Source organism: Ctenopharyngodon idella, chromosome 17 (genome assembly GCF_019924925.1).
Source record: "Ctenopharyngodon idella isolate HZGC_01 chromosome 17, HZGC01, whole genome shotgun sequence".
Classification (NCBI taxonomy): Eukaryota; Metazoa; Chordata; class Actinopteri; order Cypriniformes; family Xenocyprididae; genus Ctenopharyngodon; species Ctenopharyngodon idella.
The window spans coordinates 29,306,733-29,330,976 of record NC_067236.1 but is presented as its reverse complement, the minus strand read 5'-3'; the positions used below and the strand labels follow the sequence as shown (position 1 = coordinate 29,330,976).

The window sequence follows — 24,244 nt, the reverse complement described above, 5'->3', positions numbered from 1 at the left end:
ATTTTGTACCCTACCATGTTACTAAGTGATTTAAAAACAGTAAAGATGAATAGGGGTTGAATAATTATTTATGACATAGCTGTATTATGAAAAAAAAATCCAAAAATATTACCTAACAATGATATTATTGCTTTTAATAGCCACTAAAGTGTTATATTTGTATTTAAAAGAAACAATTTTGATATTTTTGATTGTAAGTGTATATATAAAATAAAAGATAAAGATAAGCAGTAGAAGAAACAATTGTACATTTGGCCAAGTATTTTTTAATTGATTTTAATTAAATGGATTTTTCAGTCAGCACAGTAGTAGTAACTCAAGCCTCATTGTTCTTGAGTAAGGCAGAGCCATTTCTGAGGAACTTCATATGTAGCTCTCTCTCTTCTATTATCATCATAAGGAATGTGCCAGGAGCTACCGGAGGTCTGAACGATAGTGTCATAAGCTGAGATCCTCTGAAAAACAAAGTAAAGTCATCAGTCATACTAATGAGGCTTTTAGGCCTTTAAATACTATTGATTATATAAAGTCTCTCCATTCATAAACCTACCTGAAATCGAACCCTTTTTCCTGGAACATAATGACTGATTACTAACTGATGTCCACGTTGCCACTTGAAGAAGAGGCGTCTGATTGCGCTGTCTGGCAAGCAGGCTTTGTGGTCCCTCATCAGATCACGACTAAGAAAATTACAGTGAACGCCAGAGTGCAAAGCAGCATATAGCAGAAACGGGTCATCTTCAGATCTGTGGCAGACATCCAAGAAAAACAGTGCACTGTATCAAAAACACCTTTCATGCTTAGTGAATGAAATCATTGTGGGTTTATATTGACTTATGGAGAAGGGAAGTGATTGGTACATGCGTTACTAACACATTCGACTGAAACTGTTACAAAACATAGTGAGCTCTTCAAGACAGCATGATAACTGAACAGAACTTTTTTTTTTAAACAAGCATGTTGGAAGACATATAATGGCCATATTCCAGGATGACAAAACCAATGATTCATCAGGTTCAAATTGTGAAAGAATGTTTGGGAGGGAGCATGAAGAATCATTTTGACACATGAATTGGCACCTCTGAGTCCAGACCTTAATTTCATTGAAAGTCTTTGGGATGTGCTGGAGTAGACTTTACAGAGTGCTCACCTTTTGCATTGTCAATACAAGATCTTGACCAAAAATGTCTGTACTTCTTGATGGAAATAAATGGTGTGATGTTATTTCCATCAAGAGGTGCATCAGTTTTGGTTATGGGACTTATGGGACCAATACCGCCTTTTTCATCAATAAAGCTTTTTGCAATGCATTATGAGATTGAAGTCTCCAAAAATGTATTTTTAGATGGAACTTTAATACTAACTTCAATAATAATAATAATAATAATAATAATAATAAATTGACCACAAAATACAGTAAAATTGATCAAAAATACAGTAAAATTGTAATATTGTGAAATATTTTTACAATTTAAAAGAACTGTTTTCTATTTTAATATGTTTTAAAATGTAATTTATTCCTGTGACCAAAGCTGAATTTTCAGCATCATTACTCCAGTCTTCAGTGTCACATGATCCTTCAGAAATCATTCTGATATGCTGATTTGGTGCTCAAGAAACATTTAGTATTATTGTCAATGTTGAAAACAGTCATGTGGCTATAATATTTTTGGGAAAATTGTGATTTTTTTTTTTTTTTTTTTCATGAAAAAAAAAAAAAGCATTCATTTGAAATGCAAATCTTTTAGAACATTATCAGTGTTTTTACTGTAACTTTTGATCAATTTAATGCATCCTTACTGAAAAGTATTCATTTCTAGAACATTATAAATGTCTTTACTGTCACTTTTAAACAAATGAATGCTTCCTTGCTGAATATAAGTATTCATTTCTTACAGACGCGCTTGTGATCCCTTTAATTTGCTGCTTACATAGGCAGCTCATTATGTTTTGGAACAGGCTGTACATTATGTGATTGAGGAAAGGGGGGGTCATACGAACATGTTCTCAGTGAAGAAGCAGTGGGCTTTCTGCTTGATCTTGTCCATGTTTTGTCTGTCCCAGTTCCGGGTAGGTTGTAGCATGTGCTTCCTGCCAAGGACCAGGATGTTCAGACCCTGCTGTTCCAGCTCTGATACGACTGCTAGCAACTGCAGAGATAATTCACACTCTCAGTGACCTTTTACTGTTTCCATGTTAGAAATAAATGAGGTCATTCATAAGTTTTTAATGAATGAGAGACCTCAGCTCATTCATCATTTGCTCTATATAATGATCTGCGACTTGTGACTTTTTTTGGAGGAATTTCCCTTGGCATTACAGATGAATTTGGGACCTTTAGCAGGTCAACTGTGGGAAAATTATTCTTGCTCACATTGTTTTAGCCTACTTTAGTGCCACCCACTCATGCACACAGCATGAGAGGGGGGAGTTTCCTGATTACACAGGAAGTTGTTTTTCCAATACCCCCTTACAAAGAGTGTGGTCAGTAAAGGTTAAAAGCGTGCTAAAAATATCTTTGTATGTAGCTGTTCAGATTTAAGACCCTGTACATGCATTAACTATTCATGAGATCAGCCTAATTATTTTTAATATACGAATATATGTGATACTTTAAAATAATTTATGTGTAGATAATTGTTTTTCTCACTCTTTCTGCCAGGAGATACATAAGTCTTTTGTAGCCTGCAGCAAGAAGTGATTAATTAAAATTTTATTTTTATATGGAACTTTTCTAAAACCATGATGTTTGTATGTCAGTTTTAATTTTAAAGCATGCTATATAATAGCATGTATATGACAATATATATAATAATATATATATATATATATATATATATATATATATATATTTAATGGATTTGAAAAATGTGATTACAATTTAAAATAATAAAAACTTTAAAATATAATTTATTTCTGTGATGCAAAGCTGAATTTTTAGCATCATTACTCCAGTGTTCAGTGTCCCATGATCCTTCAGAAATCATTCTAATATGCTGATTTGTTGGAAACAGTGGATTCATTGATGAATAAAACATTAAAAAGAACAGCATTTATTCATAATAGAAATCTTTTCTAACAAAATAATTCTTTACTATCACTTTTTATCGATTTAACACACCCTTGCTGAATAAAAGTATTTTTTTATTTCATGAATAAATTAATGAATAAAAGTAAATTTCTTTCAAAAAAAAAAACAGAAAAAAAAAAAAACTTTTGAATGGTATAGTGTATTTTGTTACAAAAGATTTCTATTTTAAATAAATGCAGTTATTTTCTTTTAATGTTTTATTCATCAATGAATATTATTATATTAATATGTTATATTAATCAGCACAACTGTTTGCAACTGATAATAAATCAGCATATTAGAATGATTTGACACTGAAGACTGGAGTAATGATGCTGAAAATTCAGCTTTACATCACAAAAATTAATTATTTTTTAAAAGTGTATTAAAATAGAAAACCATTATTTTAAATTGTAATAATATTTTTACAATATTACTGTTTTTTTCCCCCGTATTTTTTGATCAAATAAATTTGAAGCCCAAACTAACTTGCAGAAAAGTGCAATAGTAATATGAAATACACACACACACACACACACACACTTATTTATATACAAACCCGATTCCAAAAAAGTTGGATGACATATCAAATGTTTAAACTGAAAAAATGTATCATTTTGAGGGAAAAATATTTTAATATTAAATTTCATGGCATCAACATATCTCAAAAAAGTTGGGACAAGGCCATGTTTACCACTGTGTGGCATCCCCTCTTCTTTTTATAACAGTCTGCAAACGTCTGGGGACTGAGGAGACAAGTTGCTCAAGTTTAGGAATAGGAATGTTGTCCCATTCTTGTCTAATACAGGCTTCTAGTTGCTCAACTGTCTTAGGTCTTCTTTGTCGCATCTTCCTCTTTATGATGCGCCAAATGTTTTCTATGGGTGAAAGACCTGGACTGCAGGCTGGCCATTTCAGTACCCTGGATCCTTCTTCTACGCAGCCATGATGTTGTAATTGATGCAGTATGTGGTCTGGCATTGTCATGTTGGAAAATGCAAGGTCTTCCCTGAAAGAGACGACATCTGGATAGGAGCATATGTTGTTCTAGAACTTGGATATACCTTTCAGCATTGATGGTGCCTTTCCAGATGTGTAAGCTGCCCATGCCACACGCACTCATGCAACCCCATACCATCAGAGATGCAGGCTTCTGAACTGAGCGCTGATAACAAATTGTCCTTGTCCTCTTTAGTCCGGATGACATGGCATCCCAGTTTTCCAAAAAGAACTTCAAATTTTGATTCGTCTGACCACAGAACAGTTTTCCACTTTGCCACAGTCCATTTTAAATGAGCCTTGGCCCAGAGAAAACGGCTGCGCTTCTGGATCATGTTTAGATATGGCTTCTTTTTTGACCTATAGAGATTTAGCCAGCAACGGCGAATGGCACGGTGGATTGTGTCTGAGCCCATGTTGTGATTTCCATTACAGTAGCATTCCTGTATGTGATGCAGTGCCGTCTAAGGGCCCGAAGATCACAGGCATCCAGTATGGTTTTCCGGCCTTGACCCTTACGCACAGAGATTGTTCCAGATTCTCTGAATTTTTGGATGATATTATGCACTGTAGATGATGATAACTTCAAACTCTTTGCAATTTTTCTCTGAGAAACTCCTTTCTGATATTGCTCCACTATTTTCCGCCACAGCATTGGGGGAATTGGTGGTCTTCTGAGAGACACTGCCACTCTGAGAGGCTCTTTTTATACACAATCATGTTGCCAATTGACCTAATAAGTTGCAAATCGGTCCTCCAGCTGTTCCTTATATGTACATTTAACTTTTCCGGCCTCTTATTGCTACCTGTCCCAACTTTTTTGGAATGTGTAGCTCTCATGAAATCCAAAATGAGCCAATATTTGGCATGACATTTCAAAATGTCTCACTTTCAACATTAAATATGTTATCTATATTCTATTGTGAATAAAATATAAGTTTATGAGATTTGTAAATTATTGCATTCCTTTTTTATTCACAATTTGTACAGTGTCCCAACTTTTTTGGAATCGGGTTTGTACACACACACGCATGAGACTCTTATTGCATCAACCAGCATTGTATTAAACTTCTAAATATATTTCATACTCAAATTTAGATTGCAGTAATGTCACCTACAGTATACATATGCAAAGTAAGTTCCAATGAATTCCAGTCTATCTTGTATTCCTTGTTTTGTTATTTTTGACATGAGGAAGTGCTAATTGGGGAATTGCAGGTGTGATCATTTTTTGCTAATTCATGATAAGGAAGTAGACCGTGAGCCACAGATAGGCTGTTTCACTCTGGAAAGCACCGTACACATGATAGTGTCCTGTTTTACAATCTAACTTTAACCCTTTGCCTGTAATCATCTTTGCCTGAGGATTTCTAGATAAACAAACACTCTTCCTTCCAGCATGTTAGTCTTGTAAATTTGCACTCAATTTCATTTCCCTATGCTTCCTGCATACGGTTTGGTTACTTAGCTTGTAAACAAAATATATAGTCTTTTTTTTTTTTTCACTACAAGTTAACTGAAGACTTCATTTTCACACCCAACAGGCCTTGCTCAGACTTCGTGCAGAGAAAACCGGTTAATACTAGCATGCCATTGAATGCGCCAGTTAGCGAGGAAGTGGGGTAAATGTTACCACCAAAAATAAACTTGACCACAAAAGACACATGTCTGACTTAAAATACAGGGTTAGTCATATCAAAATGAGTGTAAAATCCCCAGCGTTCGTGTTACAATTGCTATGGGGCATGTATGTGTTAATAATGTGTGACTGTGTGACGTGCGAATAAAAAAAGAAAAGTGCAGATGGAAGCCATGGATGGATGAGTGGGCGGAAAGAAAAAGGATCCTTGAGCAGAAAGGTCAAGGAAGTTTATGTGACATCATAATTTGTAGCTTAATGTCAAGTGAAGTATTTAGTGATGTACTACGGGGCTGTGAATGCTTGAATTGGATTGGTTGACGAACGTTCTAAGGTGTGCAATTATTTTCAGGGAAACGCATGGCTAAAGTAGTTCCAGGCAGGTCTTGACTGCATTACATGTCCATATCACTTTGCCAAATGATTTCAGCTTTTTCAAATAGGTCCTACAGCCTACAACCGCAAAAGAACCAAAACCCACAACGACACTGACCAAGCAAATATAGTAAACAATAGGATAAAAACGACAAATTATTTGAGTTTTTTTGCCACAAAGTTATGTTTTATTACGTATGGAAAGAAAGCACACATTCTCTTTCTCCCACTCTCTTTCCTTAATGATTTTATCAGTAAAATAGTTTAGCAACTAAAAAGCTACATGACATTTCTCACTAGTGAGGTAATAATGGCGCTGTTTTTGAAGCAGATAAACTTACAGTTTCGCTATTAGTAGAGATGCTGTTGCCAAACACCATTGAGAAACGCACAGACTCGGGTAATTCACACACGCTTAACTATAACTATAAAGATAACTATAACTAGAGTTGTCAAAAGTACCGACTTCGGTACCTAGTCTGTACTGAAATTTTAAAAATGTGACGCTTTGAGTGCTGTTGAGAGGATTCATAAACACCTCTGATTGGCCATTGTGTACACGGCTCATCGGATATGTCTGTGATTGGCTTCAATGATCAACGCTGTAAAAACGTTGTAAATAGTCATCAATAACGCTCTTCACCAAGCGCTTACACAGATATACACGGGAGCGTTTGAAAGCAGACATCTATTGCGGGCCAGTCCGCTGATAGACGCCTGCTTTCAAATTCAAACTTCGCTGCAGTTTTATAATGTTCTTGTTGCATTTACATGGCTTTAACCAGCAGATGTCCTCAGCATGTTATGTTTTGAGTGAATAGCTAGTGTAATCGATCTAGACTTTTTCACAGCAATTTCAAACGAAGCAAGACAATGTTGTCGAAACTAGCGCTAAAAAGTAATTTTATTTTACACTGTTTGCTAGCCTGGCATAATGATCTCATCGTTAATACTTCTCACCATTTATTCCGAGGGTAATGACCAATTGTTTTCTATGTATTTATTTTCTTTAAAGTATCCTTGAAAAGGGGGTTTGACTTGACCAACTGTGGTGGCTTTTTCTGGACCTCGGCGATTAACTTCTCCGCAATGTCGTCTGCCATTTTAAATGCGCGAGCCCTTAAATTACAATGGATTCTGATTGGCTGTCAGTGTTTTATCATTCATCAACTGGAAAAAAAATCGTTCTGAAAGTGATCCCAATTATATCGTTTCTCTATATCATTATCGTTATAGCTGTAGACAGTGCTATTCTTTTATATTTAGAACAACTTTTAGAACTATATCTTTATCGTTATCTTTATAGTTATCGTTCTTGGTGTGAACGGACCTTTAATTTCACTCTCTCTCTCTCACTCTCTCTAATAACTGCATTAGTCTGGTATCAATGGCTCCAATTCACTATTCCACATGGTGGCCACATTACCACCTTGAGTGTGCATCATTTTCTAATAATTCAACGGCCCGTCGTCAATTATTCCTTACTTAATCGTAACTGTTGTGACAAGACACTAAAGCGAAACCATTGTTTCTCATGCACTGTTAAATTTTTTGATTTTGGGCTATTTTGCTTCCATAACATAGGGTTAGGGTACACATTTATTTAATTTTTTAGACTTGTGAAAAGAAAACATCCAAAATACACATTTAAGTGTTTATTTTATTTCGCTGTAACTATTTGCATCTGTAGATATCAATTACAATACATATCTTTAAAGTCTGTTTTCTCAAAATGAGTTTTTTGCACTGAGCCAGAAATCTTAAGTTCAATTAGCACTTGCATACACCAAACGTTCTAGTTTCATTCCTATCTATCTCTCTCTCTCTCTCTCTATATATATATATATATATATATATATATATATATATATATATATATATATCATTTATAATATACATTTTTATTCATTATATGCATATTTAATTAGATAATGCCTAATTTGCATATTTAACATAACATTTCAAAGAGCTAATACAATACAATTGTCTTAATTATTCAACTTTGGAAATATGGTGAAATTACCCTCTATCTGCCTTTTCAAGTCAATGGTTTTCAGTTAATGCGTGGTTGAGGGTGTGTTGGACGGGTGTGGGTATTTATCTAAACAGATACTATTATAAAGGAGCATAACCAAATGTAAAGACACTACTGGGACTGATACCACCGCGTAGGAGGGCTGATGTGTAACACATTCTGTGTTATATTACATTAACTTTGAAATTTCCCTATTTTTCGTTTGAGTAACTGTGGTGGGTTTCGTGGGTTTTGGGGGTCTTTCAGGTTGGAAACTATGAGAAATTTGGGGCTGTTCTCTAAACCTATTCTACTGCATTAAAAGTAAGATGTGACAACCATGCTCAGCATCGTCCCCCTCTTGGACTCTTTTCTGTTTTCTTGACTTTAGAATGCCAAATGATCAGTTGAATACTCAAACATAAAGGTAAACAAACTTATTTTTTGGGATAGCTAGCTATTTTTTCCACGTTTAGTGATTTAAATCAGAGTAGGTTGACTGTCTAGCCAGTTATGTGATTTAAAAGGTTACAGATAAATCAGCCCTGTCTTGGAACATCCAAACAGTTAGGTGACCCATCACTCACCGTCTCAGAGTGGGTGGCCTTGGGTGTAGTGTTAGCCACATTAAGACCGTCGATAACAATATCAAAGGGAGGCCTCTGCTTCACGAAACTCTTAAAGCTTTTAAGCTCCTGTACAGAACACAAACAAGTGGTTATTCTCAAAATCATGACCATATATATGCTACTGTCAATTAGATTTGGTAGAGATAATATGCATAGTTTTGAAACAACAACAACAACAACAACAACAACAAAAAAAAATCGGTTTCACAGTTTAGATAATATCTTTTGATGCTTTGTACATTGCAATATTTCCATGTTGTTTATTCTGATCCTAAAACTAGCCATACTTTGAAAGTCCAAGCTAAGAAACAAAAGGGGCAGTAAAGATACAACATTATGCACTCTTGTAACCGTCCTTCAATTTCTTCAACGGTTCTATATATTCTATGTATATTACCTCACTTTGGTGTTGTGCAGTGCATTGCACAAGAGAAAAACAACCAGTGTTGCACAAGACAAGGAGGACAGCTGAAAACCTTCATGCTGAATTGAAACATTACAGCTATCAAGCCAGTGTTGTTATTGTAACTATAACTACTAAAATCACAACTATCACAACTGAAATTCTCAAAATTACTTGTTCAACCTCCACATTATCGTCACTTCACATCATAAAAGCAATTTCCCATTCTTTTGAACAAATAACAAACGCTTTGGTGCATTCATGCAACTGAACAATTGTCTGCTGTTTCCTACAATATCAATTGCTTAAGTCATGTTGATCAAAATAATAATATACAATATATTATACTGGTTCTCTGTTGAATAGTCTTAGCCCTCAAAACATCTAGGCATTAGTTCCTTGCATAAGTCAATAAATCCAAAATGGTTGAACTAGTTGTCATAAACTGTCAGTTGTCCTATAAATTTCTATTAGACTTTATTTTTTTTGTAAATGTGTCCTGAATTTATAAATTGCAGAGGTGAATTCTGAATTTCACTAATGAAGGGAAATGTAAATGGAAGAACAACAACAGAAAACAAATAGGGCCAACAGCCGGAAAGAAGAAGAGTGTGCGGTGGAAGAAATAGATTGTGTGGTGGAAGGGTACAGAGGCAAAACAGTGGAAGAGGCCAAGATTGTAGACATGTTTCTGATGAAGTAAGTGCCATTATTGTGGACCATGCTCTCAGTCATGACCTTATAGCCAAGGTCGAAAGGTACAACCGAATGTTGAGAAAATAACCTCAATCATTCAAATGTTTGTAGACAGAACATGTATGTAATACATACTAATTTATGTCCCTGTTACACAATTTTCCTGGTTAAGTAAACATTACATAAAAAGAGAGACCAAATACAATTCTATTTTGTATTTTTCCACTATGTAATGTTCTATTTATTAAAACCAAGTATAAATTTCATCAAGTTAGTGTTTTTATGCATTTTTACATTTATTCCAAACTAAAGGCAGTAACAATTTAAACAATATATATTATTTATAAACTAATATTCAGCTTTTCTTTTTAATAGTCAATTTATTTTCAGCAGTCATCAAGTTTGTACACACTGGTCACTCACTCACAGACACGAAGATGTACCTTTAATTTCACCACGCTGATTCCTCACTAAAAAACCCCCGCAGTCATCATGTTTTCAGGCCATTTCGAGTTTGATTTTGACATGAAATAAAGCGGTGATATCTAAGTGACAGTTGTTTACTTACTTTTGAATTAATCTTCCCATTAATGCCATCACTGTCTTCATTCAGGCCGATTCGACGTGAACACGCATCAAAACAAGAGGAGGGATTTATCGCACTAACCAATCATGTCCAATCGTGTCCAATCGTAACCAATCATATCCAAACATAGCGCGATGGAGGCACTGCCTCCTTTCATGTGACTTTCCCCCATTCATTCTCAATTACCCCCCACTAAACCCACCGCACGCTTAGGGGGCTCTGCTTTGTTGCTATGAGCTGAAGGGAGGCACAGAGACGCGGACTCCCCGCTGTAACTTCATCTGCGGGTGTCGCTGTTTGACAGTGTTTCTTTAGAAAAATGAGTGACTTTTACACTTTTTAACGTCAAATTTTGTAACATTTCCGTTGTTTTATTTTTGTAATATCGATTATTTTCTCATCCAGTTTTTTTGAGGAGGCACTGCCTCCCTTGCCTCCTCGGAGGAAATGCCCCTGATTATATATATATACATACAGTGCATACAGTGGGTATAGAAAAGAATCACCCCCCTTTAAAATAACCACATTTTATTGCTTTGCAGCCTGAAATGAAGACGGACACAGTTTTTGTTTTATCCAGCTGTATTTACTCAGTGCAACTTATAACATCCAAGTAAAAGATATAACACCAACATGTCAGAAAAAATTTAAAATATTAAAAAACAGAATCACTGAGTTGGAAAAAGGATCACCCCCCTCCTAAAAATGACTTGTAAACTCAATCAGGTGTAGCTAATCACCTTCTCAATGGCACACAAAGCCATTTGACTTTCAACTATGATCAGCTGTGGTCATTTTGATTAGCTCAGCATGAAAAGAGCTTTCCAGCATGGAGCATTTCAGTCCTTGGTAGTACAGCTGAAGCAAACAATCAACTATGGGTGGCAAGGCACTGTCAAAAGATCTTCGGGATAAAGTTGTGGACAGGCACAAGTCAGGAGATGGATACAAAAAAATTTCAAAGGTTTTATCAATGCCTAGAAGCACAGTAAAGTCTATCATAAAGAAGTGGAAGGTATTTGGTACAACACAGACCCTCCCTGGATCAGGACGTCACTCCAAACTGGATGAAAGAGCCAGGAGGAAACTGGTCAGAGAGGCTACCAAGAGGCCTACAGCAACTGTGAAGCAGTTGCAGGAATTTATGACAAAGTGGTCATTGTGTGCATGTGACAACAATATCACAAATTCTCCACAAATGTGGCTTGTATGGGAGGGTTGCAAGAAAAAAGCCACTCCTCAAGAAAGGCCACATGCAGTCACGTCTGAGCTTTGCCAAAACGCACCTTGAAGATTTTGAAGCAACGTGGAAAAAGGTGTTATGGTCAGATGAGAATAAAATTGAATTAATTGGCCTCAACTCCAAACGGTATGTGTGGCGGAAATCCAATACAGCTCACCATCCAAATAACACCATTCCTACAGTAAAGCACGGAGGTGGTAATGTCCTGTTATGGGGGTGTTTCTCTGCAGCAGGGACTGAAGCACTTGTCAGATAGAAGGAAAAATGGATGGGGCAAAATACCGTCAAATTCTTGAGGAACATCTGCTGCCCTCTGCCAGAAAGTTGTCAATGGTTTACCTTCCAACACGACAATGACCCAAAGCACACAGCAAAACTGACCATACAGTGGTTGAAGGACAAAAAGGCGAATGTCCTTGCATGGTCTAGTCAGAGCCCAGACTTAAACCGCATTGAAAATCTGTGGAATGACTTGAAGACTGCAGTCCACAAACGGTCACCATCAAATTTAACTGAACTTGAGCAGTTCTGCAAAGAAGTGTGGGCAAATATTGCAAAGTCTAGATGTGCAAAGTTAGTAGAGACATATCCCAACAGACTAAAGGCTGTAATTAAAGCAAAAGGTGGTTCAACAAAATACTGACACAAGGGTGTGATCCTTTTTCCAACTCAGTGATTCTGTTTTTTGAATTTTTTTCTGACATGTTGGTGTTATATCTTTTACTTGGATGTTATAAATTGCACTGAGTAAATACAGCTGGATAAAACAAAAACTGTGTCCGTCTTCATTTTAGGCTGCAAAGCAACAAAATGTGATTATTTTAAAGGGGGGTGATTCTTTTCTATACCCACTGTATGCATATATATATATATATATATATATGTTCTCTTTTTCTTTATATCGCAACTGACTTTAATGACATATTGTAAATTGTTGACAGACAGGAAAAGTGTAACTGTGAATCCTTTCCAGTCTCTTGCAATCAATATCAAACCATTGAGTAATGTGTAATTTGTACTGCTGAAATGTATATATGCCATACAAAGTACAGTCTTGTGCCTTTTCAATCATTGTCATCAAAATTGTAGCCATAGTTTACATATAAAAATACTGACAGAGTACTCTGTTATACTGACAACATGACTAAGCATTTTGACTACCTTGTATGTGAACAATGACACAACAACTTGTATTTCTAATGGCAGTGATATGTTCATTGACATTTACACTTATTTTTGAGAGATGAACTAAGGATTTTGAGCAAGCAGGTAATCCAATGTGTGATGCTGTTTGTACGAATTGTTTCGAAAAATGCACTTATTGGTTTGCAAATCTTATGAATGATTCAAGAAATGTACCAAAGCGACTGAGAAAAACTTCAAACTACAATTAAATGTAAAAAATAAATGCTAATTTAAAATAATAAGAAATACTATAATAGTATAATAATAACAATACACCAAATGAGGATTTTAGCCTTCTATAACATCTGAGGAAACTTCTGTTTGACAAACAATCATTATTTTTGCATTTCTGTGGCAGAGAGATTTTACACATTTCACCTTTAAACTAAAGATTGTTGCTGGAAAAATCACGAGGCCAAGCGGGTGACATTTATTGCAGACAGATATATCATTGTCAGTGATCCTGCCTGAAACTCATGAAATGCTACATATTTCATCAGATTATGTGAGGAGCTGAGATATGTGCTTTCATGAATGTACAGGAAGTATACTGTAAGAGTGAATCATGTAACCATGACATGAAGGAGTGTGTTTACAGGCAAGTACTGGCAAAGAACTGAATGTACTAACGTACTTTCTGTCAGAGCACTGTAAGCAAAACAACATTTCTTGACATTTTTAAGGTATCGTCTAATATTCATATTTTTTTTTCAGCTTTATTAAAATTAACAAAAAAAATTTCAATAGTTTTAGCTTCATTTAGCAAAACAACAATGATCTGATTTCTACCATTCTTGGGCTAAGAATTAATACAACTTGAGCTGATACTGAAAGTTTAATATTTTAAGTAAAATTATTGATTTGTTTGCCTAATTGTGGATCATACATATTTAATGTCTGCATCCACTAATCTTTTTAATTCACTAATGCTGGCTAGTTGATGACTACTTTTATTTGTGTAATATTTCATCAAGGATGTGTATATTAACTCAGTATTTGTGTACTTTGTCCACCACTGATGAGCTCTAGGTGTAAGTATACACAGCTGTGCAAATGTTTAGTATATTAAAAGCCCATCTGAGGCCTGAGGACAGACAGGTGAGGGAGTGACTTGGCCCCAATTCAGCTGGAAATTCCCTCAGATGTTTACAGGTTGTCCCAAGGACAATTCTGGAGGTATTTCAACCTCTTCTTAAACAACAACAAAGGAGAAGGAAGTTCTAGCTTTTTTTTTCTTTATCAATGGGCCCTCGTGCACTTTGGTTATTCAGCTAAACACAATCTGATCACGCTTTTGAAGGTGAGCCAGGTGTGGTCAGAGTCTATTTGAAGTTCTATTGTTTGACTGTAACAAATGCTTAGATTTCCCTAAAGACAAGAAGGCAGCATCCTAGCAAGGCTGCATATCTTAGCTGCTATATCATCAAGGGTAGCCGAATACCGTCTCAATTTGAAGGATCCTCGGAAGGCAGCCTTCATTTCGCATCATTCGTTCGATTTTAACAAACAATTATTGTCCGATTCCGATACCGATATTTGTCACTTGCTCTCTTATTTTAAGTTTTGTCATTAAAATAGATAGTGTTTTGATCATGTTTTAAATCAGCAAAGTTCCAAAATGCATGCATTAAGTTATACTAGCTAGATTATTGCTGCATCATCAAATTATTGAACATGGATTGGACCCATTTAACATTCAGCAGGCCAGCAAAAATACATAAATACAACAGAACAAAGATACATATGAAACAAACAGCGCTTTTTAGGTTGGTTAAACAGCAGTTTTCAGGTACAGAAATAAAGTAAACAAATGTAAAATAACACTGCATTCATAACATATTCTTTACTGTGTGAGTTAAACACATATTTATCCTTTTTATTAAGGTTACAAAAGTTATTTTGTAAAGAGTAGTGAGTGATTTTTTTTATTTTGTCTTTTGTTGTTTGATTAACATTAAAATGCAGACAGCAGCGCAGCAAGAATATTAGGCTGCTGTCACTTCAAGAGCTGCACGGATCCAATATACTGTTACACAAACATTTTATTTCCCAGTGGTTTACGTTCTTTTAAGACATAACCGACTATGTTTACAAGGATACTCACCAAGACAGCCATTTTGTTATAATTTTGTGTGAATTAGAAGAAGCGAAAGACATCTCCATTCAGCATTTGCGCGCTGTCTGAGACGCTTTCCGGGTGCGCGCTATGGATGTGTGTGAACTTCTCACACAGTGACTAGAATTGAGTTCTCTTTCGTGTCTTCTTGCGCTTGAATATTTAAATTCGCGAGGCTTAAAACCACATGCAAAGGATAAACTTTCACAAAGATGTAGAACTGGCCCGTTCGGGACAGTGACAGTGTTGCACAGTTCAATTGTCCCGAGCGTTATTCACGCTGACCCCTGGCAGTCCTTATTGACAAGCACTGCTGTATTTTGTACAGATTTCATTGTGTTTTGGCATGTATTTAACTATTTTTCCCAGAGAAAAACGTTAGATTATGCAACAGACATTGCACAGCTCAATGCCTTCATGTAGATAATTAATAAACCATTGGTTTGTTATATCAGCCTTTTTCATGCTATAGTTGATATGCCGATGGTTGTAAATTGATCAAAAATTGGCCGATACATCGGTGCATCTCTATTTATTTGCATTTTCTTGCTGTGACTGAGGGGGCGGGAACGTGTGACATAGCCAAGCGCACTTTCTAGACTGTCTCATTGTAGCGTTTAATGCTGAGGAGGACTCTAGCCTACAAGCCTCTGAAGGACTGGACTAGGAAGGACGCAGCCTCACTGGGATTAAAGACTATAGATATAGAAAGATGGTTCACTCCTATTTGTTATGAATGGGTAAAGTCATTGCGTCACAGAAGCTGCTGTTAGAGGCTCCGTTTCCCATACAAACCTGAGACTCGCGCTTAGGACTGCACATGCGCATTGGCTAAAAATCTAGCCTGAAAAATAAGCTTTTTAACGCCATTTGAGCATAAGAAACAACATTTACAGGAGAGTTCATGTCAGATTTTGTTGCTGATTTGAAATATGTTATTTAATTGTGAGTTCGCCAAGCAGTTATTGAGATTATAGGATTCCCCCACTCAAATAGATATGACTTGGTCTTGGATGCCTGAAATAGCTGTCTGGAGGTGTTGCAAATATGGCCGTCGAGTGAACAAACTTTCACTCTGGATGCAGCTTTCTGTCTGAGAAGCACCCACAGAATCAGACCTAATTCAAAAATGAATCATTCCGTGGAATCGATTCAAAGAATGATTCATCTCGAATCAGACATGACCATCGCATAGCGTTTTCTTCACTTTCAAATAATGAGCAAAAGTATGTTTCTTCTGAAATGTAGTGCAGTAAAAAGAAAGTTATTATGCATCCCATTAAAATACAAGAACAGATATTTTGAACAATTAACTTTAGTTATTGAGTGAAAATCCTTGCATCGGAGCTCACTGCTTTGAGGGAACTGCAAACTCTGCACGTTCTTTCTCAAAGTTGAGGAAAGAACAATGTGGTAGAGTTAAGTCCAACAGCTAATACACAAGCCTCTGTTTAATGCACACAGAGCTATGTCTGTCAAAACCACAAGTATTCCTGGACTGTCAGGTGGCTGGAAACCAGCACTTTCAGTTCTGCCTGGAGCGTGAGAATTTTTCCTTCTAAAATTTCAATTCCCACCCCTCCAAGGCACCTATATGCAAAACAGAAGACTGTAACCCAAATTTGAAAGCAAGACATCAAAACAAAAATAAGTGCAGCTATTTTGCATGCTAAAAATCTTGTTAAGAGAGTGTTAAGTAGCATGTCTGTGCTAGCGGCTGAGAGGGTGCAAGACTGGGGGAGGGTTGAGTGCCTGCGAGAGGGGGGAAGGGGAGTGGATATTTGGGGAATTCCTCTTTGGTTTTGGTGGGGGTTAGCGGTTGGTGATCATTTTTTTAACTCTCTAAAACTCTTGCAGCAGGGTTAGGGCTATCAGCAGGGGACGAAATTTCATCCAAACATGCAATTTCACCTGGTTTTAACTATGCGCATTCAATAAGATTTTGACAATGAAGGTCTAGCATCGTGTTTTTTATTGTGTTTTTGTTTCGCTCCGCATCCTCTCATGGTCATAGAGAGGTTAGGATGAATGGGAACAGGAACATTGGGGATTCCCCAATGGTGTCGAGAGGTCACGTGTATGTGGTACCAGCTTGCTGTGCAGAACTTTGTGTACTTACAATGGGTGTGTTTGGTACACGCACGTTCAAAACAAGTTGAATCCAGATTTGATAGTGATCAGTCTATTTTTTACTACTTGGAATATACACAATAGCCCATGATAGTCTAAACACCCTTGTTCGGCCTTGGAGTCATTCTTGGACACAATGTTCAATTTTAAACTTTTGTTTGTATCATTAAAAACAAATAAACAACATTTCTCCCTAAACTCCCTAAAGTACCTGCTCTGTTTTGTTCAAAGCATGCATGAAATTCCAATAAAATGAAAGGCAGCCACACAAAAATAGACAGAGAACAAAGAAATTTGAGTATGTGGAAACTTCACCATACCCCCACAGCAGACATTAATGAAAAGGCATCTGCAAGTCCTGTACTTTTCTTTATTACAGGCTTGCTCTTTTTGAAACGGGAAAAACAGGCTTCCCAAAGCTCACGCTTGACCTGAAAAGCTGCAGGCCACTGAATGTGAGGAAACTGAAAAGGGACTTTTTAAAAATCAGCAATAAAAATGGTTGATATGCTAATGTGCATATTTCACTTGGATTTTTAAATGTGTTGACAATATTATGGTGCATTAACTGAACACCTTGGCCATATTTAAAATCCCCTGACAATTTAAGTTTTTTAACACTAAGGTTTTAGGTTAATATATTAAAACCTACTTTGACACGTCTATGTTGTGTGAGTGATATAGGTTAGTTGTCACAATGAGCGGGAAAAGTTGACATGGAGCTTGCTAAATTTCGAACTTCCGGGGAATAAAAAAACAGAACAGAGGAGAGTCTGCTGGCTAAATGAGAACGCGACAGAGCTCACAGTAAAACGAGAATCAACATTAGCTATTTGGAGATGGCAAGAACTGAGAGATTTGAAATGTTGTAAAAGCGACACGGAGATGCGTTTTTTTCACTCAACAGGGGTTTAAGTTATTATATTAAACAGATAAATTGCCATATGTAGCTCTCAAACAGAGTTCATTAAAGCATTATCTATTGTGAAGGGTCATATTCATCCACACAGTCATGCAGAGCTGAAACGCAACCAAAACAACAATCTTCCACAAAATGCAGTTTTGTTTTTTAACCGCTAGAGGGCCAAAAGTTACATAGTGTAATAAAACACTATAGTTCAAACGTTTGGGGTCAGTGAGTTTGTATTAATTTTATCTTATTTACAGAATAATTCCTGCAAAAATATTAAGCAGCACAACTGTTTACATTGATAATAATAAATGTTTCTTGAGCAGCAAGTCCGAATGCCAGCTCAGTATTGGCCAAAGCTGATCATGTGAGCAGCACAACATATGCGTGTGATGCTGGCGCAGGAGCCGGCCAATAATTAGTCGGCATTCTGACGTAGAACCTGGAAGCGCTGGACGTAAACAACGTATGAGAATGACACAGAAGAGAAGATATTGTTGAATAAAGTCGTTATTTTTGTTTTGGCGCACAAAATGTATTCTTGTCGCTTCATAAAATTAAGGTTGAACCACTGCAGTCACGGCGTCTGTTTTAACGATGTCTTTAGTGCCTTTCTGCACCTTAAAAGTGTCGGTTAAATTGCTGTCTGTGAACGTGTCATATACCTCTCGGATTTCATCAAAACTATCTTAATTTGTGTTCAGAAGATAAACAAAGGTCTTACGGGTGTGGAACGACATGAGGGTTGTTTTGATGAAGTACTGCATGTTACACAGTAGGCCATGGTTGTAATGTCATGTTAACCACCCAAAAGCACCATTTTTTTTTTCCCCTTTAAAGGCAAAATGATTGTCTAGGGGTTGTTAAATGCTTCTGGAGTGTTTTGACTGGGGGTGTTTTAACTGCCTTGCACTGGTTTCACTTCATAAAGCGCTGCTGCAGCGATGGCGGGGGGCTGGAGTCCATGCAGCGCTGCAGACAGGCAGGGACTTTCCAGGGTCACTCATGTGAGAGGCTTTTGAGGGCTGAAATGTGAAAGCCCATTGTGTTTTACAAGAGCAAAAACGCACATAAGCAATACCCATGTCTCAGCATTAATCATGTGCACGACCAAATTAGAGATTGTTTATGGCTATACTGAGTACTTTGTTTTTCCAAGATGTACTGTATAAAAATGTCCCTATCTGAGACAGTGCTTGGAAATGTAATGCTTTTCCCATGCGTAAGAATGGCGTTTGCAAACAAACATGACTGTTCTTTCTCAAATGGAATTTCAGTGGAGTCGCCTGCCTTGTGACCTTGTGTCTTCAGTTAGACTGCTTTCATGAGCTTGCTAAACCGGGGACCTGACAGACACATGAAGGAACATGTGTTGGAAAGCCCCTACATCATGTCTAAATGTGGAACTAGACAGGATCACATGCTTTTGACATCTATAGACCCCACAGCCTGAAATAAGCAGCAGTCCGGACAACAACATCATCTAATTCAGGGGCAGACTTCATTTAAGATGGAGCTCAAAACTGCATGGAACATCTTCTAATTCTGGACGACTACCCAACTTGCCTATCACGTAGTTGCAGCCTATTTTGTCCCATATAGAAAGTTGCTTTAGTTTTTAGCCTACGTGTTTTTTTTATTATTTTATCATTTTATCATTTGCAAGGTTGAAAATGATCTAATAAGCATTCAAAAATCGGCTAATGTTTAACATGTCACATACATGTATAACATGTTTGATCAGTCATGTAGAAAACTGAGTATAAGATGTATAGGATGCTATTGCCATCTAGTGGAGTAAAGGCACTAAATAATAAGACCTTCAAACCACACTTCCTTTACATAAAGGTAAAAATACAGGTCACATTTCACTGCAAAATCAAAAACAATAAACATAAGAAATAATATTTAGTATAAAAAAAATAAATCAGTTTTAAGGCCATTAAGATTATTTGTGACATGATTGTCATGACAATTAAGCATATTTCCCCCCAAAAGTCTGATTATATATATTTTAATACGCTAATAAATTAAAATTTTTAGCTTTAAAGTTTTCTTTTTAATTTTAATTGTGCTTTTGTCATTTTTTATTTATTTTTTATATATTTTTTTATGTAGCCTAATTTTTATTTCAACATTAGTTTTAGTAATTTTAGTATTGAACTTATTTATTTCAGTTATTTGCCAAAGCAACATTTCTATTTTTTGTTTGCATTTTTTTTTAAGTTTGTTTCTCATTTAATATTCCAGGAAATGATTTTAATAGTTTTAATTATCAATAACAACACTGGCTTAAATGTTGATTTTATCTTTGTATCTGGATTAAATGAACATTGTTAAATTAACTCAGGTAAAAGAAGGATATAATATAGGAGACAGACCTCTGGGGTGGTTTTGTTGAAGATGTCACTTCCCTCTATCACTTTTTTCATCACTTCATCCTTGAGCTGAGCATACTCTTCCTCAGTCAGTTGAATGGATTCCAGAGATGCCTTGCAATTTTTGCACTCTCCACTAAAACACAAGTTATATACCAATATTCTATTAAAAATAGTCTTTATGATCATTGTATTTAATTAAAACTGAAAAATGAAATTAGTACCTGAGGGCCACAAATGAGAACTTCCCACTCCATTTCTGATCCGGTAAACTGTGCAGATGGGGGGAAAAACAAAACTGTAAAAAAATAACGTAAAAAAAAACAAAAAACATTGTAATTGTATATATATATGGTAAGTGCTGTCAAATAAATTAATCGCGATTAATTGCATCTAACATAAAACATAAAAGTTTGTAATACATATGTGTGTGTATACATATGTATGTATATATACACACACACACACACACACATTTACAAACTTTTGTTAGTTGCAATTAATCGGTTTGACAGCACTTATATATTCTGTATATAAAGTGCTGTCAAAACGATTAATTGTGATTAATTGCATCTAACATAAAATTCTGTAATACATATGTGTGTATGCATATATGTATACACACACAATTACAAACTTGTTAGTTGCGACTAATCACGATCAGTGTTGGGTAAGTTACTTCAAAAAAGTAATTATTTACTAATTAAATCATCAATGTTGTATTTAAAATACTTTTCTAATTACTCTGTCTGAAAAGTAATTTAATTACTCAATAAGTAACTTACTAATTACTTCTTAAAATCCCTTTAAACCTTGACCGGATAGACAATAGAAAGGAAACTCTTTTAATAATTTAGTCAAACATGGAAAAGTTTAGCCTTTTATAGCTTTTTAAAACATTTTAACTTTATTAAAAACATATACTATAATACTTTTATTTACTTTATAATACTTAATTTTTAGGGATGTCACTATACCAAAAATCTAGTAGTCGGTACCGATACCACCAAAAGTGCACAATACTCGATACCAAAGTCGATACCACGGTAAAAATATATAAAATACAATGCTATATATTTTTTTCCAGGTAGGTCTAATAGTAGTAAGTAAAAATACCACAGAAATTGATTAATAAAATATAAAATAACACTGCATAGTCATATTTGTATAAATTAATCCTTATTAAAGCTTTTCTTTTGTTGTTTGATTATCGTTTATAATACAGACAGCCAATAGTAGACAGTAGCATGTTTTAAAGACTGCTCTCACTAAGACCTAATGGACGGAGACAATATGCTGTTACACATGCTGTTCACATTCACATAACCAACGCGAATATACGCCAAGACGGGCATTTTGACAAAACTGTGTGTGTATTTGAACGTTTAGGTGTAATAAACCGCGAAAATTTGACTCTCGCGAGAGGCGGCTATGTGTGTGCGCTTTGGTCAGAGAGCGCGCGCAGTTTTTTCTCCCTAGGACAAAGCTTACATTTTGCCTTAATGTTCTTGCCTACCTGTGTCAAAAAAAGTGAAGTAATTGGATTATTAACATTCTGCAAAACAGCCACTCGCTTCTTCCGACATCTTCAGACAGCGACTACGCAGACAATTAGTGCGAAGTTGCGAACTCAAGCGCAACTGCACTACAGCTAACGATTTTAAAGAGGCAGCGTTCACTTTTACCTTTAGACAACAAATTTAGATTTTAAATGTAATATTGATTTAAACAGAACTGTTGAACTAATTTACAGTATGTAACGCAAGTACATTATAAGTAACTGTAGTTAAATTACCTAAAAATGAACAGTAATCCCTTACTTTACTTTTTCAGTGGATAAGTAATTTAATTACAGTAACGCGTTACACCCAACACTGATCACGATTAATCAATTTGACAGCACTCATATGTGCTGTCAAATTGATTAATCGTGATTAAATGCAACATAAAAGTTTGTAAATGTGTGTGTATATACATACATATATACACACACACACACACAACAAACTTTTGTTAGATACGATTAATCGCTTTGACAGCACTTTATATAAAAGTGCTGTCAAATCGATTAAAGTATACACACATATTACGAACATTTATGTTAGTTGCGATTAATCGATTTGACAGCACTTATATATACTGTATATAAAGTGCTGTCAAAACGATTAATAGTGATTAATTGCAGCTAACATAAAACAGTTTGTAATACATATGTGTGTATGCATATATGTATATATACACACACACAATTACAAACTTGTTAGTTGCGATTAATCATGATTGATGTATATATACTGTATATAAAGTGCTGTCAATTCGATTAATTGTGATTAACCGCAACATAAAAGTTTGTAAATGTGTGTGTATATACAGTATATATATATATAAAATTCAGTTCTTTTTTTCTTTTTTTACAATTACCTCTCAAACCAAGCTTTGATAGTTTTAATCAGTGGCTCCTCTGGGTAGATCTGATTATCTCTCATATATGACAGGACAGAAAAGAGCTTGTCCTCCTGTCCACGTTGAGTGATGCCACTTTGAAAGAGGCACTGCCAGGTGTCCTGATTAGGTACGAGACCCTGTTCTAGCAGCTCATCGTACAGCTTCCAGCTCGTCTCAGTGTCACCATGAAGTACCGCCCCAGCGATGGCATCACCATAGTTCCGAGGAGATGGCAGGAGGCCCTTTTTCATACCCTCCAACACGGCAAGTGCCTCCCTCCAGCGTTCAGTTTGACTAAAACCTTTAATAAACAACGACGAGGCTCCAGTGTCAAGGGTCTTAAAACAAGTTCTCACGATGTCGTAAGTGTCAAATACCTCAGAGTGGTGCCCAGCTGTGACACACAGCGTGAGGTACCTCAAAAGGAGTTCGTAAGAAAGGGTGCCTTTGTCTTGAACCACGTACGCCAAGAGAGATTTGGCGATGTTGACATCTGCATTAGCCGCCAGCAGTCGTTCCATCATTTGCACCTCAAAGCGCTCAGGTTTAGAGGACTCCTCTTTGAATTTTGTCCATTCTGACGTGGTCAGTGGATGATCAGGAAGGGCAACTTTTAGAGATCCTCTGCTTCTCGCAGGTGTATTATTTGATGGCTCTTCTGTATCCATCCCAGCTTGCTTTTTCATAAATTCAGCAGTTTTTTTGGCTGTTCCAGCAGTGAATACTGAATTTGGGAACGCAGGCCTTGTTCTAGAGGTGAATCCTTTTTCTTTGGTAACTCGGCTGTGTAATTCGGCTTGTTTGCCTCCTTTTGTGCTGTAAAACTGTGTGTGTGGATTTATGATAAACCTGACAGCAAGCATAATGTTATATTGTGGTAAACCAGGCCTGAAATACAGAGGGTTGACAACCCATGTGCATAGATGCTTCATGCAAGTCCTTGAATTTGACACAACAAGAGATCCCATTTCCTTACAAGTCTACTATATTTTTCAGACTGTGCACTACTTTAAAGGTGATTTATGTAAATGTCCCACCACAAACAAATGAGCTACTTATAATATATTACATATTCTGTTTCAAAATGTCATTGCTTTGTGAATTAAGTTTTACTGATCAACGTACATACAAAACAGATTAACTTTATAAAGTTACTTAATATATATATACCTAAAATTAATAGATATAAATAATATTCAGCAACTTATCTGCTAAAGAAATGTCCTTCTGTACTTAAGCACACAAAATTGAGATCCTCAGATAGATAAACTCACTAAGATTTCGCTTATTTTCTTTTAAACGCAATTTTGCCAAAACAATCATCGGTAATTTAAGCAAGAACAACTAACTTACAGAATCTAGTCAAAGGTTATTGAATTCTAACCAGAAAGCAAGAGCATGCCAATGCGAGCAGCCATTCACTCTT

At 36.0% G+C, this 24,244-nt stretch overlaps 1 protein-coding gene across 3 annotated transcripts; it reads right to left on the bottom strand.

Moving 5' to 3' along the window:
- Window positions 1-260: 260 nt before the first annotated feature.
- Window positions 261-24,244, bottom strand: prorp (protein only RNase P catalytic subunit). 3 transcript variants are annotated; one of them, XM_051868085.1, is made up of 7 exons: window positions 22,795-24,227; window positions 20,598-20,645; window positions 20,377-20,509; window positions 8,685-8,792; window positions 2,002-2,150; window positions 551-746; window positions 261-455 (listed from the first exon to the last, which is right to left on the bottom strand). In XM_051868085.1, the coding sequence occupies exons 1-7, from the start codon at window positions 23,784-23,786 to the stop codon at window positions 324-326; spliced, it is 1,758 nt and encodes a 585-aa protein (XP_051724045.1). In that variant the 5' UTR covers window positions 23,787-24,227; the 3' UTR covers window positions 261-323. The 3 variants fall into 3 exon arrangements, 2 of the variants coding, with proteins under 2 accessions (XP_051724045.1, XP_051724046.1); XM_051868086.1 differs by lacking the exons at window positions 20,377-20,509; window positions 20,598-20,645; window positions 22,795-24,227 and adding an exon at window positions 9,014-9,116; XR_007925914.1 differs by lacking the exons at window positions 261-455; window positions 551-746 and having other exon boundaries at window positions 2,024-2,150; window positions 20,598-20,671; window positions 22,795-24,244.